Below are 22,394 nucleotides of genomic sequence, written 5' to 3' on the forward strand. Positions count from 1 at the left end.
TTGAGTTCTGGTGAGGATCAAGTGAGATGATATAAAGATAAAGCGCTCTGTAGTGGAAAAGGATTATTTATTTTCTTAAGGAAGGGGGCGACGTCTGCTGGTGAGGGGTCAGGAATAGCCCTCTACGTGTTGATTGAGCCTCAGCCCTGTGTTTTAATCCATTTGAAGACGACTTGACTATATCGTTCAGTCTGGAAATGATGAGGCTTCACAAACGCAGACCTTATTAAACACGGAAATATTATTTTCTTGTTCGAATCCCATTCGCCTCGAAATCTTTTCTGAGTATGCAGTCTTTTTTTTTTTTTTTCCCCCCTTAACATTTTGCGGCTTCTGTCCCCTCTCCCCAGCCGCCCTGTCTTTCGGGCTCACTGAAATCTGAGTGCCACTTTTCTTGGAAAACCTGATATTCTGACTTCAGTTTTGTAATTTAATGATGGAGAGTTTCCTTAGTAAACCAAATTTAGAGTCCTAGAATGCTTATCTTATATCCAGACCTTGAACATAAAAGGCATTTTATACCCGCAATTGTTCATTTAATGAGCAATTGCGGAGTGCAGGCCGGTTAAGGGATTGAGCTATATGCACTATTATTGCAAGAAGTATTCCGAAATACCAGAAATAGGACGTAAGCTCTGATCAGGGAGACTGCGAGCACAATTACCTTCTTTTCAAATCCTTCTGTGACACTGCAGGAGGAAAAAGGACTTTGAAACTTGAAAGGAAAGAGCTTGCTTTCAACCTCAAAAGCTAGGAGGAAAGGGCTCTGAAATTTGCTCTGAATTCCCAATTCACCATTAGCCTGTTTCTTCCTTTAGCCTCAAGGCATTCTCCGCTTTTTGAAAAGATGTTAAGAAATTCAGTCACAATAGAGAGCCTAGTTCTGAACGTGTTTCCCTCGGTCCATTGAGGTCTGGGCTCCAGCCTTTGTGTGGAGTGAATTGAGCTGAGCAGCTAGCTGGTTGGAGAGAGGTGAATGAGCAATCGCTGTGCAGTGGCAAATTCTGGCATAGAAAGAAGCTCCCCCTCTTCCTTTATTTTCCAGTATGCATTCCTGTACAACCCTGCTAGTGGCCATATGTGGCATCGAGCCTGTTCTTAAGTCAATACGGGATCCTTGGTTTATTGCAACTCTTGTTAAGTTTGTCTTGTAATTGAAGCTGCTGTTGACCTTGCTTGGGGACCGTTTGTAAAACCGTTTATTTAGCATAAACTGAAATAATAAACCCTCCTTCTCTCGGGCTGATTGTGATAGGGTGACATTAGTTTGATTTAATGATTAGCCAGCCTGACCCTTCTGCTGGAGAGAGCGGCTTGAATAGAGAGAGTTCACTCGGAAGCACTCAGAAAGAATACTAATGAGCTTGTTAAATTTAGCATGGCTCCAACCACTTTTAATTCCTCTAATGGGAGCAAGCACTGCCTGGGAGAGGGAGAGGGCCAAGGCGCAGGGGGGCAGGGAGACACCGAGAATGTTCCTCGAGGGTCTGCACCGCTAGAGAAAGCCCACCAAGAGAAGTTTGCAGAAAGTAGCTAGCCAGAGCCTGGGACGAGTTGTAAGTATTTGTTCTCTTTTGCTCTGTGTCTCCTGTGTCTTGGGGGAAAGAGAGGAGTGATGCTGTTAAAACGGGATTTCAGGGGACAGCTTAAAATCCATGTTCATTTCAAAGAGGTGAGCACGTGTACCTCCCGGGAGTTCCTCGTCCGCTAATTCGGTCAGGGGGACAGGAGGTGTTCCTAGTTAGTGATGCAGCGCAGGGTTTTACTTTTCTATCCGAAGAATCCTCTGAAACTGTTCTTTCCAGTCCGAGGCGAAAGAGCGCTTGTTTCCTGGGTCGCGAGGAGAAATCGTCCCAGGAGTTTGTGAGCATGCACGGGCGTGTGTGTCGAGTCCTGCTTCAGGCAACACGATTACTTCCTTTAAACCGTCACCGTAAACGGTCTCAGCAGTTTTGGCCACGAAGCCACTTTCGAGTTTTGAGAGTTTATGGCACTAAGCGTGTCCCATGCCATGGGGGTTGCCTTTGGATGAGTCTGGAAGATCTGGGACAGTTTCTAAAGTGAGATGCAGGGGTAGCTCTCCCTAGGGGGGTAGGAATTCCCTAACTTCCACTGGAGCACAGATCTACAGAAGGCAAGGGGGTCCCAAGTGGGATCCCGATGACAGTTTTGAAAATAATTTTCTCCTGAAGCTTTTAGTGAATTGCATTTCTCAGTGTGACCCCCGAGCTTGCAGCTGTTGAACGGAGAGAGGCATGAACAGTCGCCTTGTGTTTGGCTGTTCAAGTCCATTGGCAGATGCTTCTGGAGGACTGGGCTGTTTGCTTACATTTTTGCAGCCGACTTCTACTTGTTGCCATGGTGGACAGTATGTTTCTGTCAATAATTTGGCCTGGCGTAGCCCGTCTGCGCTGACTCTCAAACTTTATTGAACAACTCAGCTCCACTGAGCAAGATTAGACAGCTCTCGTCTCTTTGGCTTGCTAAAGTGGTTGCTAAATTTATAAGAGCAGGCAGGAATATTGCTTGGAAAGTTTCCTTTCCACTGTAGAGTGCATGCTTTCAAGCCTCTTAGCTGTTTGTGTGTACTGTCAAGTTTTCATCTGAATGCCCCTCAGAATCAACTCAGTACACGAGATGAACTTCATGAAATAATCGTCTGCTGGAATTTTCTGGAGGGGGAGGGTAGGTGAAAATTTGGGAGCATTGACTCTTGTAAAAGTCAGTCTGATGAAAGTTTCCACGTGAAAAAAAATTCTGGCCTGCATTGTACTTTACTGAGGGAATTCATTCTTTTTTTCAGTATTAAATGTTTGAACTTTGCTGATTTCTTGTTATAATTTGATATTCACACATGTTGTGTTAACGCTCATGAAGAAAATAATTTTTAGCTAAAAAGTCACCCCCCGTTTCCACTTACCCCGCCCCACGACTTCCTTCTCCCACCGGTGGGGAGAAGGTGGGAGGGCTGTGATCAGACCATGCCAATTACTCAGTGATTCGTGAAGTTGGATTCAGATGCTCATCCGTAAAGGCATCGTGTTGAAGAAACTCACTCTGTTATAGGGATGCAGTTTTAAGAGAAGAAAAGTTAATTTCTTCTAGGAAGATTAAGTCAAGGGAATCCTGTTTTAAACCTGGAACAGATTAGTAGGGCTTGGTTAGTCATCTTGCCCAGAGAATGCTAATTATGTGTCACAGCCCCATTTGATAGGGGCTTTCTGGTTTTCCAAATGAAGGTCCAGTCTACAGAATTTGCACCTCAGCGCTGTACGGTTGAAATTGGAAATTTGTGCAGGCGCAAATTAGTGGAAAATATGACTTTGGTCATTTGTGCATTATAGGAATTTTTATAAAACCGACTAAGAGTTTTGAAGTGTTTTTGACACCCTTCTGCTTTTACATCACTGCAAACCCTCATTCTGTAGTCTGCAACTTTACTGCTAATGAAGTATGAGAGTGGCCTAGGGCCTAAAAGTATTAGTCAGAAGGGAAAATTAAAATGTAGGGTTTTTTTTTTTTTTTTGGAGTTTGTTTTTAAATTAGCAAAAGCATGGTTGGAATTGCTTTTGTAAAGATCAATGCGTGAAAATGTGGGATTGCACCATTTTCTTTTTTAGTAGTTACTTGATAGATTAAACTCATAATTTATCCCATCATTACAAGGTTTTGGGGTGAGGATCTGCACAAAATAACTCTAGAATAATGTTTCACAGTTATCCAGCAGTAGTCAGCAAAATTACTGTAAAGTCCAGAACATACCTCATTGCCTATTCAGTTTTGGAAGTCATTTGCTAGGCTAAAAAAAAAAAAAAATACATTGCTTATTTCTTCAAGTCCCAAACATAGGCAGAAAAATGAGAGTTTCTACTGGCTTTAGGTAGTTCAAATTATTAGTCATCACAAAACAGTAGTTGTTACTTTAGTTTGTATTTTCACGCTCATTCAAATTTATAGCTATTCTTCTGAGTTTGTCAAAAGAGCTGGGAAACTGCTAAAGCATACTTTTTCTGTTTTTTTAGAGGCTCTCAGCCAGACATACCTGCTTTTTGGGATACTTTGAAGAGAAGTTTGTGTATTGAGATTAGATGAGTTCAAAATCTGCTCATCTAAATAGTACAACAGTATTATTATTTATACCCAAATATAGTTTTTGTTTTTAGGATCAGGAACAGGAAACAGCTTTCAAATGAGGTGTCTAAGCAGTGTCCCAACAGCTTGGTTTCCATCAGCACTTATCTGCCAGAGGACAGTCTGTGGATTAAACACAGAGCTTGTGTGGGCGTAGTTTAGAGTGTGTGTATGATTCTAACAGATGAATTGGTCCACTAGTTGTGGGTTCCGATCGCCAGTTCAGTTTGATTTTATGCCTCGGCTCTTTGATCTGCTATTATAGAAAGGTCATACAATCACATTGGCAGAGAATCATAGTGGACAGATGGAAAGTTCTTACAGATGAAAAGCAGCAGAAGTATTAGCGAGCTGGTATTTCAGCAAGCCATAGCTTACATGTTGGAAGTGATGTCTGGAGCCCACCAGAGCATGGATGTAGACCAGCGTAACTGATGCCCTCCACACCCATAGCCTCACCCCGTTTTCGTCTTAGCTCAGCTCTGCTCTGTGGGCTGAAGCAGGAGGTATCCTGCAAGGGGCACTGTAGGTTTCCATGATTGGCATCTTTATCCCTTGGAACCAATGGGTTTTCTGTCCCATGTCTGGCTCTGTTTAATCTCTCAGTGGGTCACAAATCTGACTTAAAAAAACCCCCAAATCACAAAAACTTTGGGATCGCTTTCTAACGGGTCCTCTTCTGAGGAACAGAGGTCCCTCGCTTCCTAGATCACCCGGAGGCCTGGCTTCCTCAGACCAGGGGAAACCGGACATCCACAGCCTTAGGCTGGCGAAACTTCCAGTTCCATGTGGGACCCGCGGGGATACTGGAGAGTCCTCGCTGAGCCTCCCTGGCAGATTCGGCTGTAAACCGGGGATGAGAATTTGCTGACCCCCTACATCTCAAGTGAATAGGCTCATTTCCTGCTCCCCTTCCTCCTTCGATCTGTATCTTGGACCCTCATTCATAAGCAGTTTTGGCTTGAGACTGTCCCGTCGTGGTGTAGCTTTCAAAGTTGCCAAGAATGAGAAATAGGCTTCTTTTGCGGGGGGAGATGGATGGAGAGGGAGCCCTAGCTGATGGCTTCTCAAAGTGCTCACAGAGTTTCCATTTCCCTTCCTTCTTCAGAGGATGAAAGTCCTGGACAGACCTATCACAGAGAGAGAAGAAACGCAGTCACTATGCAGCCACAGAGCGTCCCGGGGCTTGGCAAGATCAGTGAGGAACCTTCGACATCCAGTGACGAGAGGGCCTCGCTGATCAAGAAGGAGATCCATGGGTCCCTGCCCCACCTGGCCGAGCCCTCTGTCCCCTACCGCGGGGCTGTGTTTGCCATGGACCCCAGGAACGGCTACATGGAGCCTCACTACCGTAAGTGGTCCCCTCCCCGTGGCACTTGCTGTAGGAGCCACGGCAGGCTCTGCGTGTGTGGGCGTGTGTGGGCACGTGTGTGCATGCGCTTAATTAATGAGGTATTTGGCATGTATTAATTTATACAATGGAATTTATACAAACGTTTAATTTACTGTCTGCTTTACTTCTTACTTCTCCCACGTCCTGTCCATTCTTCTTTTTAGGGAAAGCCATTTCCTTCCATCCCTAAGCAGCTCAGGCCTCGGAGGGGGTTGGAGGGCCGCCGTCAGGAAGGTGTCCATCTGTGGCTAATGCACGTGGACCTTTCCCGGGAACTAGAACCAGATTTGCTCCGCCCACGTAGATGCTGCTGGAGGAAAACTGGTAGAGGGGGGCAGTTATTGAAGTGGGAGGCATTAGCAGATGTCTTTAATGGCAGCCATTCCCCTTTTCAATGATTTGTGTTTGTTTGTTTGTTTGCTTCATTGTTGAGGAGGAACAAACCTCTTCTAACCAACCAAGGCTGAATTCCTTCCTATGGAAGATTTTTCTATGTGTTCTACTTTCTTCTGCAATCAGCAGACCAGAAGACCTCGGAAAGCTCCTTTTCCATCACTCAGGAAGTTTAAGAAATTAATTAGGGCTCCGAATACACCTATACAACGGTTTTCTCCCAAGGCAGAACGTAAAGGAAAATATCTAAGGGTTCAGTGTATTTCTGGCCTGGTTCTAGTTAAAAAAATGTAATTCAGTGGTGGAGTAATGAAGTTCATATTGAGATGCCCAGGCGTGCAGCTCTTGATTACAGATTTATCACCTTGCCAGGATACAGACCTGCTGTTTAACCTTCCCGGCTCCGGTTCCAGTTGATCCATCGCGCTCCAGGGAGGGGGGACTGATTTGTGTTTCCCTTTTTCCACATCGTTCAGAAATTTTAGTGTTTTAAGGCAAAGGGTCATTAGCCAGATGACTGATGAGTGAGGACAGCTGATTAGTGCATGTTTTTTGGCTCAAGAAAGTGCCCAGGATAAAAGCTAATTTCATCCCTTCATTAGTTGGCTTGAAGCAGAGGGGAATGTTCACTCATCAGGGTGCAGATCAAAGAGCTTCGCACAACCTTAAGTCTCAGTGATGCTGCTTCTTCCTCCCCCAACGAGAGTATATTGTTGGTAAAGATGGAAGATACATTATTTTCTTCAGTGGAGGGAGATTTTTTTTTAAGTGGTCAGAGGCATGGAGGAAAAGGTTTGGCTTCTTGTTAGCTTTTAAAAAAGGCTACAACTTCTCTGTTTAAAAAGTGCTTATCGGCCCTGTGGCTACAGTTGTTACTTTTACAGATACAGAAATAAGGAGGAGGTGTAATGTGTATGTTCCTTTCCTTCCCTCATTAGAGGTTTCTTTCGTTTTATTTTATTTCTCCCTTATTTTCAGAATGAGAGTTTACGACAGTGTGGGTAGGGTTTTTCTCCGAGCACATTCCTAAGTTTTCTACATTGTGTTTTTGTGGATGGGTCTGCATTAGATCTCATCCATGCAGAAAATTGGAGGGACTGTACATACTCTCGACCTATATTAATATTCCCAGAGAGTACGCTTACTTTTGAAAAACGATCAAGTCCAGATTATTCGCCACACGTTCCCTGCCTTGTTTTTGCCCTTCGATGGGAACACCACTTTCCAACTCTCCCCATCTCATATTTGTGTTGTGTTTTCGACTCCAGATGCCCACTAATTGGTGAGGTAGTTAATTAGTCAGGACAGCTGCCCGAAGTAGGCAGATGACTGCTAACTTTCTGTCTGTGCCGTCCAACTTGCAGCTTGCTCTTGGTCCATTTGTTCTAACGGTTTGCCCATTGAATTCTCTCCCCGTCATTTGAGGGGCCGGGATCTCTGCACACCTGAGGCCCTCATCCCCTCTCGGTGGTCCATGTGTGCGACCCCCCCCTCCCGGGCCTCCAGGGGAGTACGAACTAGCACGGGGCATTGGAGAACTCTTGGTGGCTCTTGGAACTGTTCATTGTCACTCTGTTTAGGGGACATCGCACCCATAGGTTGGTTATGCTTCAGCATTTCCCACTGCATTTTCAAATCACTATTAAAATCACACGGTAATTTATAAGCAAGGTAGGTTGTCTGTCACCAAATGACAAGTGCCATTTTGACCCACCCTCTCAACGTACTCACTCAATTGGACATGAATAAATGTTATCGTTACATACATCGTATGGATGGGGAGACCTAGGGATTACACAGACTTTAGCTCAGCAACTAGGACACTTAAGTTCCAGCCTTGCCACCTACTGGCCGTGTGACTGTCGCCAAGTAGGCTTGTGCTCTCAGGTCCCTCTAAGGATCCCTTCCTAACTGTTGAATGGGAGTGATGTAAGACCCCCAGCCCCATGGCGTCCGTGTGACAATTAAGCGAGACGATGCCAATAAAATATTGAGTACAACCTCTGGCTCATGGTGACTGCATCGGAATCATTACGGTAGCCGTTTCTCCTCTGCCTCATCTTCCTTCTCCTGTTCCTCTTTCTTGCTCTTCCTTCCGTTCCATCGTCATCATCGTCATCATCATCCGTGTCCTCACCACCATCTGTACGTGATGCGTTCACTCTCCAAACCGACGTGTTTTTTTATCAGAGTTGCAGTTGTGATCGGTTCAATGCAGACTGGCTTTTCTCCGCCAGACCTGCTTTCCTCCCTCCCTGAGGTCAGCATCTTCTATAAATACAGATTACAGATGGAGTGAGTTGTAACCCTTAGGGAAAGGGTGTGCGGTTAGCAAGGGGTGCCGTGGCCCTCTGAACAGAATCCTTTCTCGATGAACCTTAGTGGACAGACTATCATTTTTTTCCTGTTTGGGGAGTAGAGAAATTTTAAAGCTTTTACGTGAGTTGGAGTTTTAACCTTTTACATTCCTAGCAGAAAGTGTTTTATGTAACAAGTACAAACTTAATACATGTGGAAAAATAAAAAGTATAGTGTTAGGTGTTCATGGTAAATAATTTAAAGATGTCCTAAAACCAAGCCTCAAGGGGTCAGTAGGATATGACTTTATTTTTTCTAGAACCCTGTTGGATTATTTAATCTTCTGCCAGTACAATGAACGTTTTTTTAGGTACCTTGTAATAATATTTATCCACCTCACGTGGATTTAATTATCCAGATAAACGACCGATGGGAAGCTGAAACTGACACATCTTCTAAGAATCTTTTAGTGTGTGAGAAAAGTACCCTCTTTTTAAAATGAGACGTAAAAGTTTGGCCACGTTTCTTTACCTTGTCTCAGTCGGCAGCCTTGTCAAGAACATAAGTTCATTGCAGACCTTCGGTAGCTGACGGTTCAGAGCATCTTTTCAGGCCATTCCCTTTTCCTTTGAGTCGTCTGCCAGCCCCACCAGACCGTCAGAGAGGAAAGACTCCTCTAATCCAGTGTATCTGGGCATGTGAACTCTCACAGTAATTCCTGCGTTTCTCTGTGGTTGGAAAATGCAGACGTTCCAAGATGCCTAATTTGTGCTTCTATATATACTAACTTTGTATTTCTAACGTGTGGGCAGGCTTCCTGTAAGACCGGAAAAGGGAAAATCGCTTTTCCCCTCAGAAGGACATCTGTAAAATTTTTATTGCACAACACTCTGTTATACTTGGGTAGGCAATGTTGCATCTTCACAAATTGCACTTAGGCGGGATTCAAAGTATTTTCGGTTTTGTGGGTTTCACTTAAAAAAAAAAAGAAAAAGAAAACCCCAGGATAGCGGGCACTTCAAACATTTGCAACATGTGTTTGGAATAAAATCCTCACTGGGGGATTGGGGGGTTTGTCTCGCCAAGGGTAGCTGTGGATGGGGTGTATGTCAAGGCAGGAAAGTTGATGTTCAAGCTGCATGGCTCAGACCTGGGCTGGTGCTGACAGGCTGGCTGGTGCAGGATCACTAGCGCTTTATAATTGGGGAGAGCACGGGAGGGGCCAGATTCGGGGAATCTGACCTACTTGTCCTGGAGTCAGGATGAGGATCCCCATCTCCCGGCCCAAAGATTTCTCAGCAGTTTTATTCTACTCCTACTTCATCTGTAGCCAGATATTTCAAACCACCATCACCCCCCCTGCCTTCACTTAACCACTGTGCATTTCTTCTTTTATAAACTTACAAGGCAGGTGACATAATAGTTAAAGCATTCCTGTACCCTGGCCGACACTTAAATTCATTCTCTTCCCCATTACAGAAAACATGTGTTGCATTGTCTTCTATCTCACTGTGCGGAGTCCAGTTTTTTAACGGTCCCTGCAGGGGTCTTGGTGGGGAGTTTCTTGGAATCACCAGTCATGTCATACAGATCCCCTGCTGGTTTTGTTAAAGGCGGGGAGGGTTTAGAAAGATGCCCCCTTTTCTAAGATTTCAGGTCTCTTTTACAGTTTTATAATTGTGTGAAGACTGCTTTCCTTCTGCCCCCAACTGCTCCCAAGCAGTAATTCCTCCTGGAAAATATGATTCATTCCTCCATGTAAATGCTTTGATTGAAAACATACCGCTGGTATTCTTCCTTATGTTTCCCAGCTCGGATGACAGAACTATTAGTTGCTAATTAGCAAAACCTGAGGAATTAGCTTAAAGAAAAGAAACTGAATTTTTAATTGGCTGGCATTTGTCTTCTGTGGAAAGCTGATGTGCTGAGCCCACTTGCCTTCTTATGTGCTAAAAAAAAAGGGCATGGAAGATGTTTCTTCTACCTGTCTGTCTTTATATTGGGTGACTTTCCACACCCTTTAGAAGTACGTTTTCTAAGTGAGGGGAAGGGAAGAGGTGTATTTTACATATTTAATAGACGTACCTGCTGACATTTCTTTTACTCTTGGAGTGTCATCTGGAGGCTGTGAAAGACAAAGATGCCTACGAGGCACAAGTGAACAGTTTGGTGTTGACCAAACTGCAAAGGCAGTGACGGTTTCCCGAGCACACAGTTCTGTTCTCATCCAGGCTGTCGTTTCCATCTTTGGAGAACAGTTGACAAGCCAATCAGGAGTGTTGGGATTGTTTTTTTTTTTCCCCTTGAAAACTAGAGGGTTTTACCAGAAAGACTGATGGTGGGTCCTACTCTGGGGGCTTTGCTAGGTGTCTTGTATCCTGGGCTGGTCGTCTTGAATTGTAGGGAAGCTGGAGTGGGGAGATGCAAGCAAGTCTAGGAAGTTTTGCAAAACTTACTCGTGAGCTTAAGAATAGCTCCCTGCTAATTTTTGTCCTCTTAGAAATTCAATGTAAGGATCCAAGCTTTCTTTCAACAACCTGGAGGTAATGTTTTAAGACCAGCAACAGTCAGCCAGTTCCATAGATTTTTTTTTTTTTACAGAGCTACATTGCAGTGCACGTCTGCAGAAAGAGGTAGAAATTTAGGGATCATTTTTAGGGGGCTCCGGATTCCACTCTCCCGGCTGAATCTTGACTACTCTCATACTTGACGTGACTGTGATTCCACGCACGGATCTTCTGAGATAACGACTGAAACTGGGACCCAAGGCGGAGAGAAGCACTGTGACCTTTGGAAAAATGAGCTACTGATTTTATCCATTGAATTACTTATTAGGACATACTTATTAGAGGGGACCAGGGAGAAGCCTGAAGGCCATTCCTCCAGGAGAGGAATAGAAAGGAAAGGCATGGGGAGATCATGTTCTAGAGAGAACCAGTTGGCCTGTTGGTGCTCTGGCCCTGCCCTCTCACCCTCTGTTGTCCAAATAGTGCCCCCTGCAGGCAAGTCTGGCTCCTGACGTCCACTGCTCAGGCCGCCCTGCTCACACTGTGGTCCTCCCAGAATAATTCTTGGCTTTCCTCCTCGCCTTCAAGTCCTACTTATTCTTTACTAAAGATGCCCTTCCTGTGAAAGACTTCTCTAAGTCCCATCTCACAAGGATATTTTCTTACCCTGCACTCCAAGTTCACGTGTAACTCTCACCCTGAAACGCATCACAGCTATATCCTTGGGTTGTCCGTGTATGTTGGCCTGATCTCCTTTAGGATAAGGTGATGGCCCGGGCAGCGCTTTGTTCTTCTATCCACCGGAGTTCCTAGGCAGGACTGGGAGGGCTCGTTAATGCCGAGAAGGGGTGAACGGTTCCTTGCTGGGCCTCAGTCACACCGGAGATGAAGTTGGTCCAGAGCCTGCCGGTCAGAGGTGGCTCCTTGGCAAACTGAAGAGACTGAATCTTCTGCATCCATTTTATAATTCACCCATTATATGCTACCTCTGATCCACGCTTACTCCCCTCCCCCTTCCTTTCTGAACGAACGTAAGCAGGGTTTAAAGTGTTTATAACACATTTATAAGCATCAAGCATATTTGCTTCTGCCTACCTATAGCACACTTAAAGCTGCCAGGATGCTCAGACGAGGTGGGATGTGGTACTTTGGAGGAGATTGACACTTTGCTCCCGGAGTTGGATGAGGACCAACTCATTGTAAACACCACGGGATTCTCACAGGAGATTCACCCCTCCTGTGTGTTTTGAAGCCTGTCTAAAATCGAAGGGGTAGGTATCTTTTCCTGTAGTTAAGGTGAGCATGATATTTGTTTTCCCCTTTAGCGAATTTCGGTGATTCGTCTTATCTTCAATAACCTCTAGGCAATTCATGATTTCGGTAACATCTTTCCCACTCATTAGTGTGCAAGTATGCGTGTAATCCATGGTAGTGGGATCCTCCATCGACAAATAGATCGGGATCATGAATCCAGTTGTTTAAGTATTCCGTGGAATTATTTTCCTTTTCTAATTTGGCCACCCACCCAACACCCAACACAAGCGGCAATGTTTTTAGTTGCTTATGATTTCTTTCCCTCCCCCCGTCCCTCCCTCCTTCCTTGAGGAAAAGCATGAGAAACACAGCAATGCCTGCCATTTCATAGCCATCTGCTAACAGCTTTCCAGCCTATTTTCTAACAGAGGCAACATTATCCTTGGCCCCCTCCTCCTTTTTGTTGTATAATTAAAGAATGTTACCTTTGATGTCTCTTGAAAGCTGCATCTCCTGCCTTGCTTTAGCTTTCTTGATCTTGTACCTATAAATTTGTGCTGTATCTTCATCCTACTTAGTGAAAGGGCTGGATTTTTCTCTTTGTGCCTTGTGCAGTTTGGTTTAATATAGGGCAGCCAATCTGGCGTTTTATAGCTCTGTCCTTCTTACGTTCTGATAGAGTTTGGATTCTTGTGGAACTCTTTGAAAAGCATCCAACTTTCAATCCTTTTAGCTTTTACATGTGGGTCTCTACATTGGGTCTCTCCTAAAATGCATTGTTCTTATCTTCCTAATATCTTCCCTTCTTTGGGGGGCCTACTGGCTTTTTGTTAACCTCAGTTTTTTTTTTTTAAAGGACTTCCTTTATTTTTATTTATTTATTTATTTATTTTTGGCTGTGTTGGGTCTTCGCCTCTGTGCGAGGGCTTCCTCTAGTTGCGGCAAGCGGGGGCCACTCTTCACCGTGGTGCGCCGGCCTCTCACTATCGCGGCCTCTCTTGTTGCGGAGCACAGGCTCCAGACGCGCAGGCCCAGCAGCCATGGCTCACGGGCCCAGTCGCTCCGCGGCATGCGGGATCCTCCCAGACCAGGGCTCGAACCCGTGTCCCCTGCACTGGCAGGCAGACCCTCAACCACTGCGCCACCAGGGAAGCCCTAACCTCAGTTTTTGATGAGTTTCTTCCTCTTAGAAAAAAAATGAAGAAAGTTCTTGACTCATTGAGCTGTTTGTATTTTTGGTTCCCCTGTCAGTCATTTGTTAGTGAATCATGCTTACTGAGTGTCTCTTAAGTGCTAACAAGTGTTGGATAGAAAGAACAAGGTCATTGCTTCCATGGAGCTTCAGGCCAATGGGACAATAAGACAAGTAGATAAGCCCTTGCCTAAAGTCAGCACAAAGGATGTATCATTAAAGATAGATGCAGGGCCCCTGAAGAGAAGGTAACACACATACCTCACCCTGTCTTGATGGGTCAGGAAGGCTTCCTGGAGGAAGTGACGTCTCTACCTGTGATAGAGAGGTAGAGAGGAACGTTTCTGAAGGCGTGGAGGCCAAAGGAAAACATGTCACTCGTGAGGGCCCAAGAGGACTTCTGGGGTCGGTGGGTGGAGCTCAGGTCAGGGAGTGGCAGGAGACAGGCTGAAGAGGTGCAGGCCAGTGGGCTCCCTGGGAGCTGATCCTCTTCTGCGTGAATCCACGGTGAGCCCTAAGACTTGTTTCATGGCCTTTGCGTATTTAAGCAGACCTTTGGGTAACTATGCTTCCCATCACCAGCCCAGGATTTGTTGCAGAGTTTAGTTCACCTCCTCCTTCTGATTTGCCACTGCGATTCCATCCCCAGCCCCCCCGACTTCTCTGGCTGACTTCTTATCCTGTGGTCTTCAAGGACGTGCTGCTGCGTCCCCTGAGTCGCGTGTTATATTTTCTTTCGAAGACAACAAAATCCATTTCTACTTGTTCTCCAACTGCTGAGCTTTTCTGTATTAGGTAACCCTGATAATCACAATAGCTGCGTCTCAAAGTACAAATCCCAAACATTGGGAAATAAATGTGGTTTCATTTCCAGTGAATCAGGAATGTTCTGTAGCAAGACACGTTTTAACTTCAGAATATAAGATTCACAATAAAATAAAAAACCTTGAGTTTTATTTCATTGAAAAACGCAAATCCCCTAACGTCAGTTGAGCTAGAGGAATTGTGCAAAGGGCCCACGGCAAGGTTGGCGAGAGGGGCCAGAAATAACAAAGTGAAATTCAGCTGGGAAATCAAGTAGCTAATACCACTGGGAGAAAATGAGAACAAAGACTTCCAGGGGTGGGATAAGCCCGCAATCTGGCCTGGACAGAAATAGTCTTAGGGGAGATGGGGGGACCCCTGAGGAGGAGCCGGGCCTCTCCCTGGAGGGCTGCGGGGCTAATCAGCGGGCATTGTGTAGGTCAGAGGAAGCCCACTCTAGGAAGCTGGGTGTTTACTCGTCCACTTGGGGGGGCCCCAAATCTGCATCCTGACTGTGCTTGTGACTTGTGAGTGGGATCAGAGGGGGGCCTGCTTTCTAGTTTAGAGAGGAGCAGAGAAGTGTGCATGGAGCGTCCTGGGAAACAAGACACCGCCTCTTCTTTCCATTTGCTTTCGTGAAATAAACCTGCATTCGAATTCGGCAAGATTTCAGATTTCCTCCCCAATCCCTGTTTTTCCCCTTTAAGTAAGGAATGTCATAGGATGCCATCACTCCCCCCCCGCCCCACTCTCCCCCAGCATCTGTGATTCCAGCTTGGCTTGACAAATCTGACCACATAGGTTGACTCTTTTGAGCAAATGTGTAGTTCACTTCTATATTTAATGTATAGGATGTACATCCCACAGCATGGAATGCTGTGGGATGCATTTCTATATAGCCTCTGTGTTTTATCTTTAATGATGTCTTAAGCATAATTTTTGCCCATCACATTCCACAAATGATGATATAGAGAGATGGCCAATGAGCAGTCGAAGGCACCTGAGTGCCTCCAGTGTCCCCAGCTATTCTGATCATGCCCCTGCTTCAAGTCTTACTCCACTGGGTACATGATGCCTGATCTTCATTCTCATTTCAAATATTCCATGCATCTTTTTGAGAGTCTGCTGTAAGTCAGGCACTGTCTAGGTCCTGAGGGGCCAGCATTTGCCAAGACCAATCAGGTCCAGGCTTTCGTGGAGCCCACATTCCAGCCAGAGGAGATACACACCAAACACAGGGGCAGAGACATCAACAAGATAGCACAGTGGGTGCTCTGAGCCCACTGAAACAGGTGGTGTGCTGGGGAGAGACTCGGGGTGGAGCATGGTACCTTGGAATGGGCGGGCAGAACAGGGAAGGCCTTCCTGGGTGGTGTTTTTGCACCTGAGACCCAAGTGATAAAAAGGAGTCAACCTTGGGAAAGTCCAAGGGGAGAGCATCCCACTTCAAGAGTGGAATTCGTGGGTTTGCCATGGCCTCGTCCTGGAGCAGAGAGAAGGTGAGTGTGGTGGGCAGGTGGGGGAGGTGAGTTGAGGCGATCTTTGTAGGCAAATGGAAAGCCAGTGGAGGGAGTGACGTGATTTGATTTTTTACTTGAGGGATATCGCTCTGGCTGGTGTGTGGGGATTGTCCTGAAGGGGCAGAGTGTAGAATTAGGGAGACAACTGTCAAGAGGTGTTGCAGTAGCCCAGGTGGGGTCCCTCTGGCTTAGAAATTATAGCTGGCAGAAATCGAGCCCTCACTGTGTGCCATATGGCATGGGCTTTGTTCTTGAATGCATTAAATCCCCGCAACAACCTTATGAGAGGCCGCCATGATTTTCCACAGGGACATATGAGGAAACTGGGGTCCAGGAAGGCTAAGTCACTTGTCCATTTTTACCTGGTTCAAAGTGGCCGAACCAAGATTCGAACTTACGGAGTTTGCCTCCAGAGCTCAAATCCTTAACTCATGCCCCATAACTGCTGAGACTTCAAAATGGCAGTGCAGGTCTATACAAGGGCCTGGGCATGCTGGCTCAGTAGGGAACTTAGGGATTCTTCCACAACTGGATGGTGGTGTTGCCAATGGTGACGGGCAAGGGTCTGGAGGGGCTTGGGAGGGCAGGCTGCCTGCCACGCGGGTCTCCAGGTCTGGACTGTCAGATCCTAGCATGGAGAACGCAGGTGTGCCCGGTGCTTCCTTTGCCCTTGCTATGTTCCAGGCGTGGCTACGTGGGAGAGAAGGAGAAATTGCTTCTCAGCTGAGACTCTTCTAAAGAATTGGAAGTTACCTATGACCTGAATATGGGGAGGCCTTCTGGTCCTCTCTGTGTCTCTATGTTGGGGGGATAAGTGTGTGGGGAAACAGTGGCGGTCACCACAGGCCCATGAGTGGAGCATTTATCGTGTGCCAGGCGCTGGGCTAAGGACCCCATAACACAATCTCATTTAGTTTTCGCACAAACGCATTTGGCACCTGCATTAACTGAGGCTGAGATCTGGAGTGATCATGTGACTTGCCCCCAGGGCCAGTTTGAGTCTGGACTCCACGGCCCAGGGCTTGAGAGCCAGTGAGGGAGGCCCCACGTGCACTGCTCTCCTACTTGTCTTGTTAAATAAACACTGTCTCCCCACCGTGTCCCTGTTTCCCCCATACCTGCAGGGGCTTTGGGGCCATAGGCTGTCTGTTGGATCAAAGGTGGATTCGTTATGTGAACTCTCCATTCCGAAGGGCAGCCTCTGTAAGTAACTGGGGCTTTCACGTGTCACCAGAATAATGAAGCATCTGGACCCACCTAGGCCAGTCTGGGGACGGCTCCTCCAGCTGCACTGAGGCCACCATGCCATCCCTCACCTGTTTCTCCTGTGACATCAGAGCAGTGGACCACCCTGCCCCACCCAGGGGAGGAAGCGGCAGGGAAAGAGCATCCCTTATTTATAAGTATGCTTGGAATGTTTATATCGGAGAGGGAGAGAGAGAGAACCATAGTCTTTTCACACAAAGGCATCTTCTTGTCCCACTGATATGGGCAGTTCCTGGTCTCCTGGCTTTGGTGTCTCAGATACACTGAAAGAATCCTGGGGAACAGCAGTTAAGCCTGATTAAGAAGCTGGAGGAATGATTTATGAGGAAAGATGAAAAGGACTGAATACGAATAACAGAGCCAGTGCAGGCTAAAGAGACACATGGAGACTCAAGTGAGGAAATAGATGCTAAGGAAAGAAAAGACAGAAGCAAATGCATGAAGACAGTCAAGGAGGAGACCAGGGGGATCCCTTTCTCTCAAGGACCTGCAGGCAAGACTGATGTTTGCTTTAAAGACTGATGGGAGTATCAGACCCTCTCTGCATAGAGTTGTAGTTCAGGGGACTTGATCTGACTTGAGATAAATCTGGATCTGGTAATAAAGATACAAGTTGTAATAATGCTTCCCCTGTATCAGGAGAATAAGAAACGTTAATGTGGAGACTTTCAAGAGTGACTACCATCCCCTGAGATACTTATAACTAGAGCAGTCTAAAAATTATGGACAATTGCTTTAAGGTTTTTAGAGAAGGCAGAGGGATGACTTAGATATTTTTATTGATTCCCCAGTGTTAACTTAGCACCACACACAGTAGAAATACAAAGTATGACCCTGGCTCTTGATTTTATATTCTGGGGAGAGATCGCATGAAACAACACATGAAAACAATTAAGTCGCATATCAACAAGTATAAAATAGCAGGATGAAAGGCACGACCCGGGTCCGGGGAGGGTGATTTCTGATTCCAGCGGGGTTTTACAATAGAGCTCTGACTCCATGGCAAATTTAAATCCGGTATGAAATTTCTCCTAATTAACATTTCCCTTCTTCCTTCCAAATATCAAATGTATGGACTCTAAGAAATTCACATAACCCATATGCCAATGCTGCATTTTCTTTCCGCTTGACCTGTTCCAGCTGTTATAAACTTTCGTGTCTGACTTCCATTAATTTATGAGGAGTTCTGAACTGCAATCTGAAATGTTCCCCTGAATTTTTGACTTTTGGGGGGACAGATTCCACATGAGTTGATCATGACCCTTGCTAACATTTCAGCCAAGCATGGGAGTTTATTACTCTCTAATACGCTTTCCAGGGCCCTCCGGTGATGTGTGATTGCATGCGCTGTCACGGCTCCAGAGGTGGTGCACAGATAGGCTTTGTCACTGGTCATGTCACCACGCCCCCCCCGCCACCTGACTGATGGAACCTGAGCGTCCTCAGTGGCTCTCGTCCGGCACACAGTTCATGCCCTTAAAGTCTAAGAAGCTTGTAAAAAATAGGTTTTCTGGGTGTTTAGAGGCGTGCCCTCTGATCTAGGGCAGGCAGAAGTTTTAGTTGGCATTTTCGTGTACATCGAGGCTGCTGGAAATGCTCCTTCCCTTTCTTCTCCATCTTCGGTTTTTTTGTTTTGTTTTGTTTTTGCGGCATGCGGGGTCCTAGTTCTCTGACCAGGGATCAAACCCACAGCCCCTGAAGTGCAAACGCGGAGTCTTAACTACTGGACCGCCAGGGAAGTCCCTCTTCTCCGTCTTCTGATGGTTCACAGGAACAAGGAACTGAGTCCAGGTCATGAAAGGTTCAAGGGCAGTTTGGGGTCATTCGCACTAGATTTTTCTTAAACGTGAGTCCGTTTCATGCTTGGTTATGGAACTTAATATTTCATATTGGTGGCCACGTGTTCTTAGTGTCTGGGAGCATGCTCGCTAGACTGTGAAATGGCCCACCTATGACCGAGGCGAGTGGTCCGCACTTGCACTACCCACCCCACAGAGGAAGAGCTGGGAGACCTGCCTTATACAGACCTGCCTTATAGACCTGCCTTTTTGGAAATCTGCTCCAATAGGATGTTCTTAAAAAATTCGTTCTTTTTGGTAACAGCACAGCCTTGTTCCTTTCATGCTAGTCTCCTGCTATTAATGTTCAGATTTTCTGAAGTTTTCTCTCTTAATGAGTCACCAGGTGAGCGTGACTTTAAGGCTTGGATTTCTTTGCTGCTGCCTTCTGTCTCGAATATGAAGATTCCAATTAGAAACTCTGTTAAACAGAGTCTGATATTAGGGCTGTGATTGGCGCCTCTTCGAAGAAGAGTCGAGGTCCTACAGGGTGATACAGTGTGGAAGCATGGGCACTCCTGTCACGGGAGTTCCCGACACCAGTGGGTGGCGGGCACTTGGTGGGGTTGGGAGTGAGACCCGGATGCAGGTTGGCTAGAGGCTCTGCATTCTGCATCCTGTGATGGGTTTTGAAGTTCATGACCTTGGAGGCATCAGCCATACTAAAGATATGTGTGTCGTATCCTTACTTGTCCTACGTAGCTAATAATATCTGAGACCAAGGTAAAGTAGTTCTCCCCGAGTACTGCTTTATTTGAATGCCAGCCTAGTTTTACAAAGAGCTGAGGTAGAAATAGATTCTGAGAAGTTGGAGCTTCGTTTTCTTTTTTTCCCTCTCGAATCTGATGGCTTAGGTATTATGAGATGAAGCGGTTTGCAGGACAGAAATAGAGACACAGAGGTAGAGAACAAACGTATGGACACCAAGGGGGGAAAGCGGCGGGGGGGTGGCTGGTGGTGGGATGAATTGGGCGATTGGGATTGACATATATACACTAATATGTATAAAACAGATAACTAATAAGAACCTGCTGTATAAAAAAATAAATAAAATTCAAAAAAACAAAAATGCTTTGTTTTAAGTTTTATTTGTATTTTTAAAGAATTTCATTTTTAAAAATTTTTATTGGGGTATAGTTGATTTACAATATTGTGTTAGTTTCAGATGTACAGCAAAGTGAATCAGTTATACATATACGTATATCCACTCTTTTTTTAGATTCTTTTCTCATATAGGCCATTACAGAGTATTGGGTAGAGTTCCCTGTGCTATACAGTAGGTCCTTATTAGTTATCTATTTTACATATAGTAGTGTGTAGATGTCAATCTCAATCTCCCAATTTATCCCTCCGCTCCCACCCCTTACCATTTGGAAACCATAAATTTGTTTTCGACATATGTAACTTTATTTCTGTTTTGTAGATAAGCTCATAAAGAATTTCATGCTTTAAAGTAAATATTCCTAAAAAAGTGTTTTTTTTCTTTTAGAAATTAATATTGAAGGTGGCCTTGTTGTGTTCTGAAATTGGAGGAGAGGCTTTTCGCATTGGAAATAACAGTGGGATATGGTGATATGCAAAGAATTAAGGCAATTGATTCTTTTTTTAAGCTTTTTTAAAAAAAATTGAAGTATAGTTGATTTACAATGTCCTAGGTGTTCAGCAAAGTGATTCAGTTTTATATATAATGTATATATACACATATATATTCTTTTTTCAGAATCTTTTCCATTATAGGTCATTATAGGATGTTGAATATAGCTCCCTGTGTTCTACAGTAGGTCCTTGTTGTTTATCTATTTTATATTGCAGTGTGTATCTGTTGATCCCAAGTTCCTAATTTATCCCTCCCCTTCCCCCTTTGGTAGCCATAAGCTCATTTTCTATGTCTGTGAAAGCAATTGATTCTTTTTTTAAAAAATACATTTATTTATTTATTTATTTTTGGCTGCGTTGGGTCTTCGTTGCTGCACACAGCTTTCTCTAGTTGCAGCGAGCGGGGGCTACTCTTTGTTTCAGTACACGGGCTTCTCATTGCAGTGGCTTCTCTTGTTGCGGAGCACGGGCTCTAGAGCGCAGGCTCAGTAGTTGTGGCTTGTAGGCTCTAGAGCGCAGGCTCAGTAGTTGTGGCTTGTGGGCTCTAGAGCGCAGGCTCAGTAGCTGTGGCACACGGGCTTAGTTGCTCCGCGGCATGTGGGATCTTCCCGGACCAGGGCTTAAACCTGTGTCCCCTGCATTGGCAGGCAGATTCTCAACCACTGCGCCACCAGGGAAGTCCCACAATTGATTCTCGATAGAGTGGTAAGTGTAAGTGAAGATTCTTGTTTTCATTGAGGGCTTATTTGATTTTAAACACCTTTTAGGGTCTTTCTCTACTCAGAGCTAAATGCTTTAGAAAATCAGCCTGTGAATATTGGCTCATCTCTGTCAAGTGATGTCTAATTTAGGTGAACAGTTAGAGCTGATATCCTGAGGATGCCAAAATGGAATGTAACTTGTGGAGCTATAAGCCTCCAATCCACTCAGGAGTTATAAAGGGATTTTACTAGGATTCCACCCCAGAGTGATATTCCAAACTGGGAAAGCTGAGTCAGGTACAAGCAAAGGTACAAACTGAACAGGAAAAACTGATTTGTAAAAGCTGACCTTGTTTTTTCTTTTCATATTTGGGGATTATTTGATTACTCCAATATTAGTTTGTTATTATCCCTAGAAAAGATCCGGAAAGAAACCTTGAAGTTCTCTTTATAATTTAACATTTTATTATATTTTAATTAAAATTACATAATTTTATGTAATCACATAATTAATTATTAATTACATAAAATTACATAATTTTATGTAAATTAAATAATTAAAATTATTTATAACACATGCTCATTTCAACAAATTATAAAGTTCACAAGAGCTTAGGATGCAAAGCTAATGTTGCCCCACCCTTCTTGCTCCAACCCCAGGCCAAGGACAATTTTTGATATTTCTGTTTTAATTCCTTTGATAGACAACCGTTACAGCTCCAGAATGCACCAGTGCCCTTATTTCCTGACATATCAGCTCTAGATACATTTTACTCAGTACAGTTTATTGACTCTCCAATAAGACAGTTAACCTTTAATTTTCTAACACTGTGCTTCCTCTCCTTTCAATATTAATATTATATTAGTGCTAATTGTTTTGCCTAATGGTGATTTTTATAACTTTAAAGGCTCTCTTAAACCTCTGTTTCTTGTTTTCATCAACTTTTCATAGTAACTTTTTTTTTTTTTTTTTAATTTTTGGCTGCATTGGGTCTTTGTTGCTGCGCGCAGGCTTTCTCCAGTTGCGGCGAGCGGGGGCTACTCTTTGTCGCGGTGTGCGAGCTTCTCATTGTGGTGGCTTCTCTTTGTTGCGGAGCACGTGGGCTCAGTAGTTGTGGCTCGTGGGGTCTAGAGCGCAGGCTCAGCAGTTGTGGCGCACGGGCTTCGTTACTCTGCGGCATGTGGGATCTTCCCGGACCAGGGCTCGAACCCGTGTCCCCTGCATTGGCAGGCGGATTCTTAACCACTGTGCCACCGGGGAAGCCCTCATAGTAACTTTTGATTTTCCAGTTCAAAAGAGGAGGATATTAAGGTTTCCCGCCTCCCTCTCCCCTGCAATCTCCTGAAGCCAAGCTTTCCTATTATAGTGTCAAAGTTGTTAATATCTCCATGTATCTTACAGTCAGCACCTCATCTGCTATGTTTTTGTTCATAAGTTGACTTTAAAAGTTGAAAATCAATAAAGCATCTCTAGCCTTACGGCTGTGGCAATTCTCCTCCC

General features: G+C 45.0%; 1 protein-coding gene across 1 annotated transcript in view; it reads left to right on the forward strand.

The window, feature by feature from the left end:
- The window catches only part of GLI3 (GLI family zinc finger 3), a 283,127-nt gene that overhangs the window by 86,765 nt on the left and 173,968 nt on the right, over window positions 1–22,394 (forward strand). The window contains exon 3 of the mRNA XM_061197565.1: window positions 5,240–5,482. Coding sequence (XP_061053548.1) covers window positions 5,240–5,482 — 243 coding nt within the window. The remainder of the gene's footprint in view (window positions 1–5,239; window positions 5,483–22,394) is intronic.

Source organism: Eubalaena glacialis, chromosome 8, assembly GCF_028564815.1.
Source record: "Eubalaena glacialis isolate mEubGla1 chromosome 8, mEubGla1.1.hap2.+ XY, whole genome shotgun sequence".
Classification (NCBI taxonomy): domain Eukaryota; kingdom Metazoa; phylum Chordata; class Mammalia; order Artiodactyla; family Balaenidae; genus Eubalaena; species Eubalaena glacialis.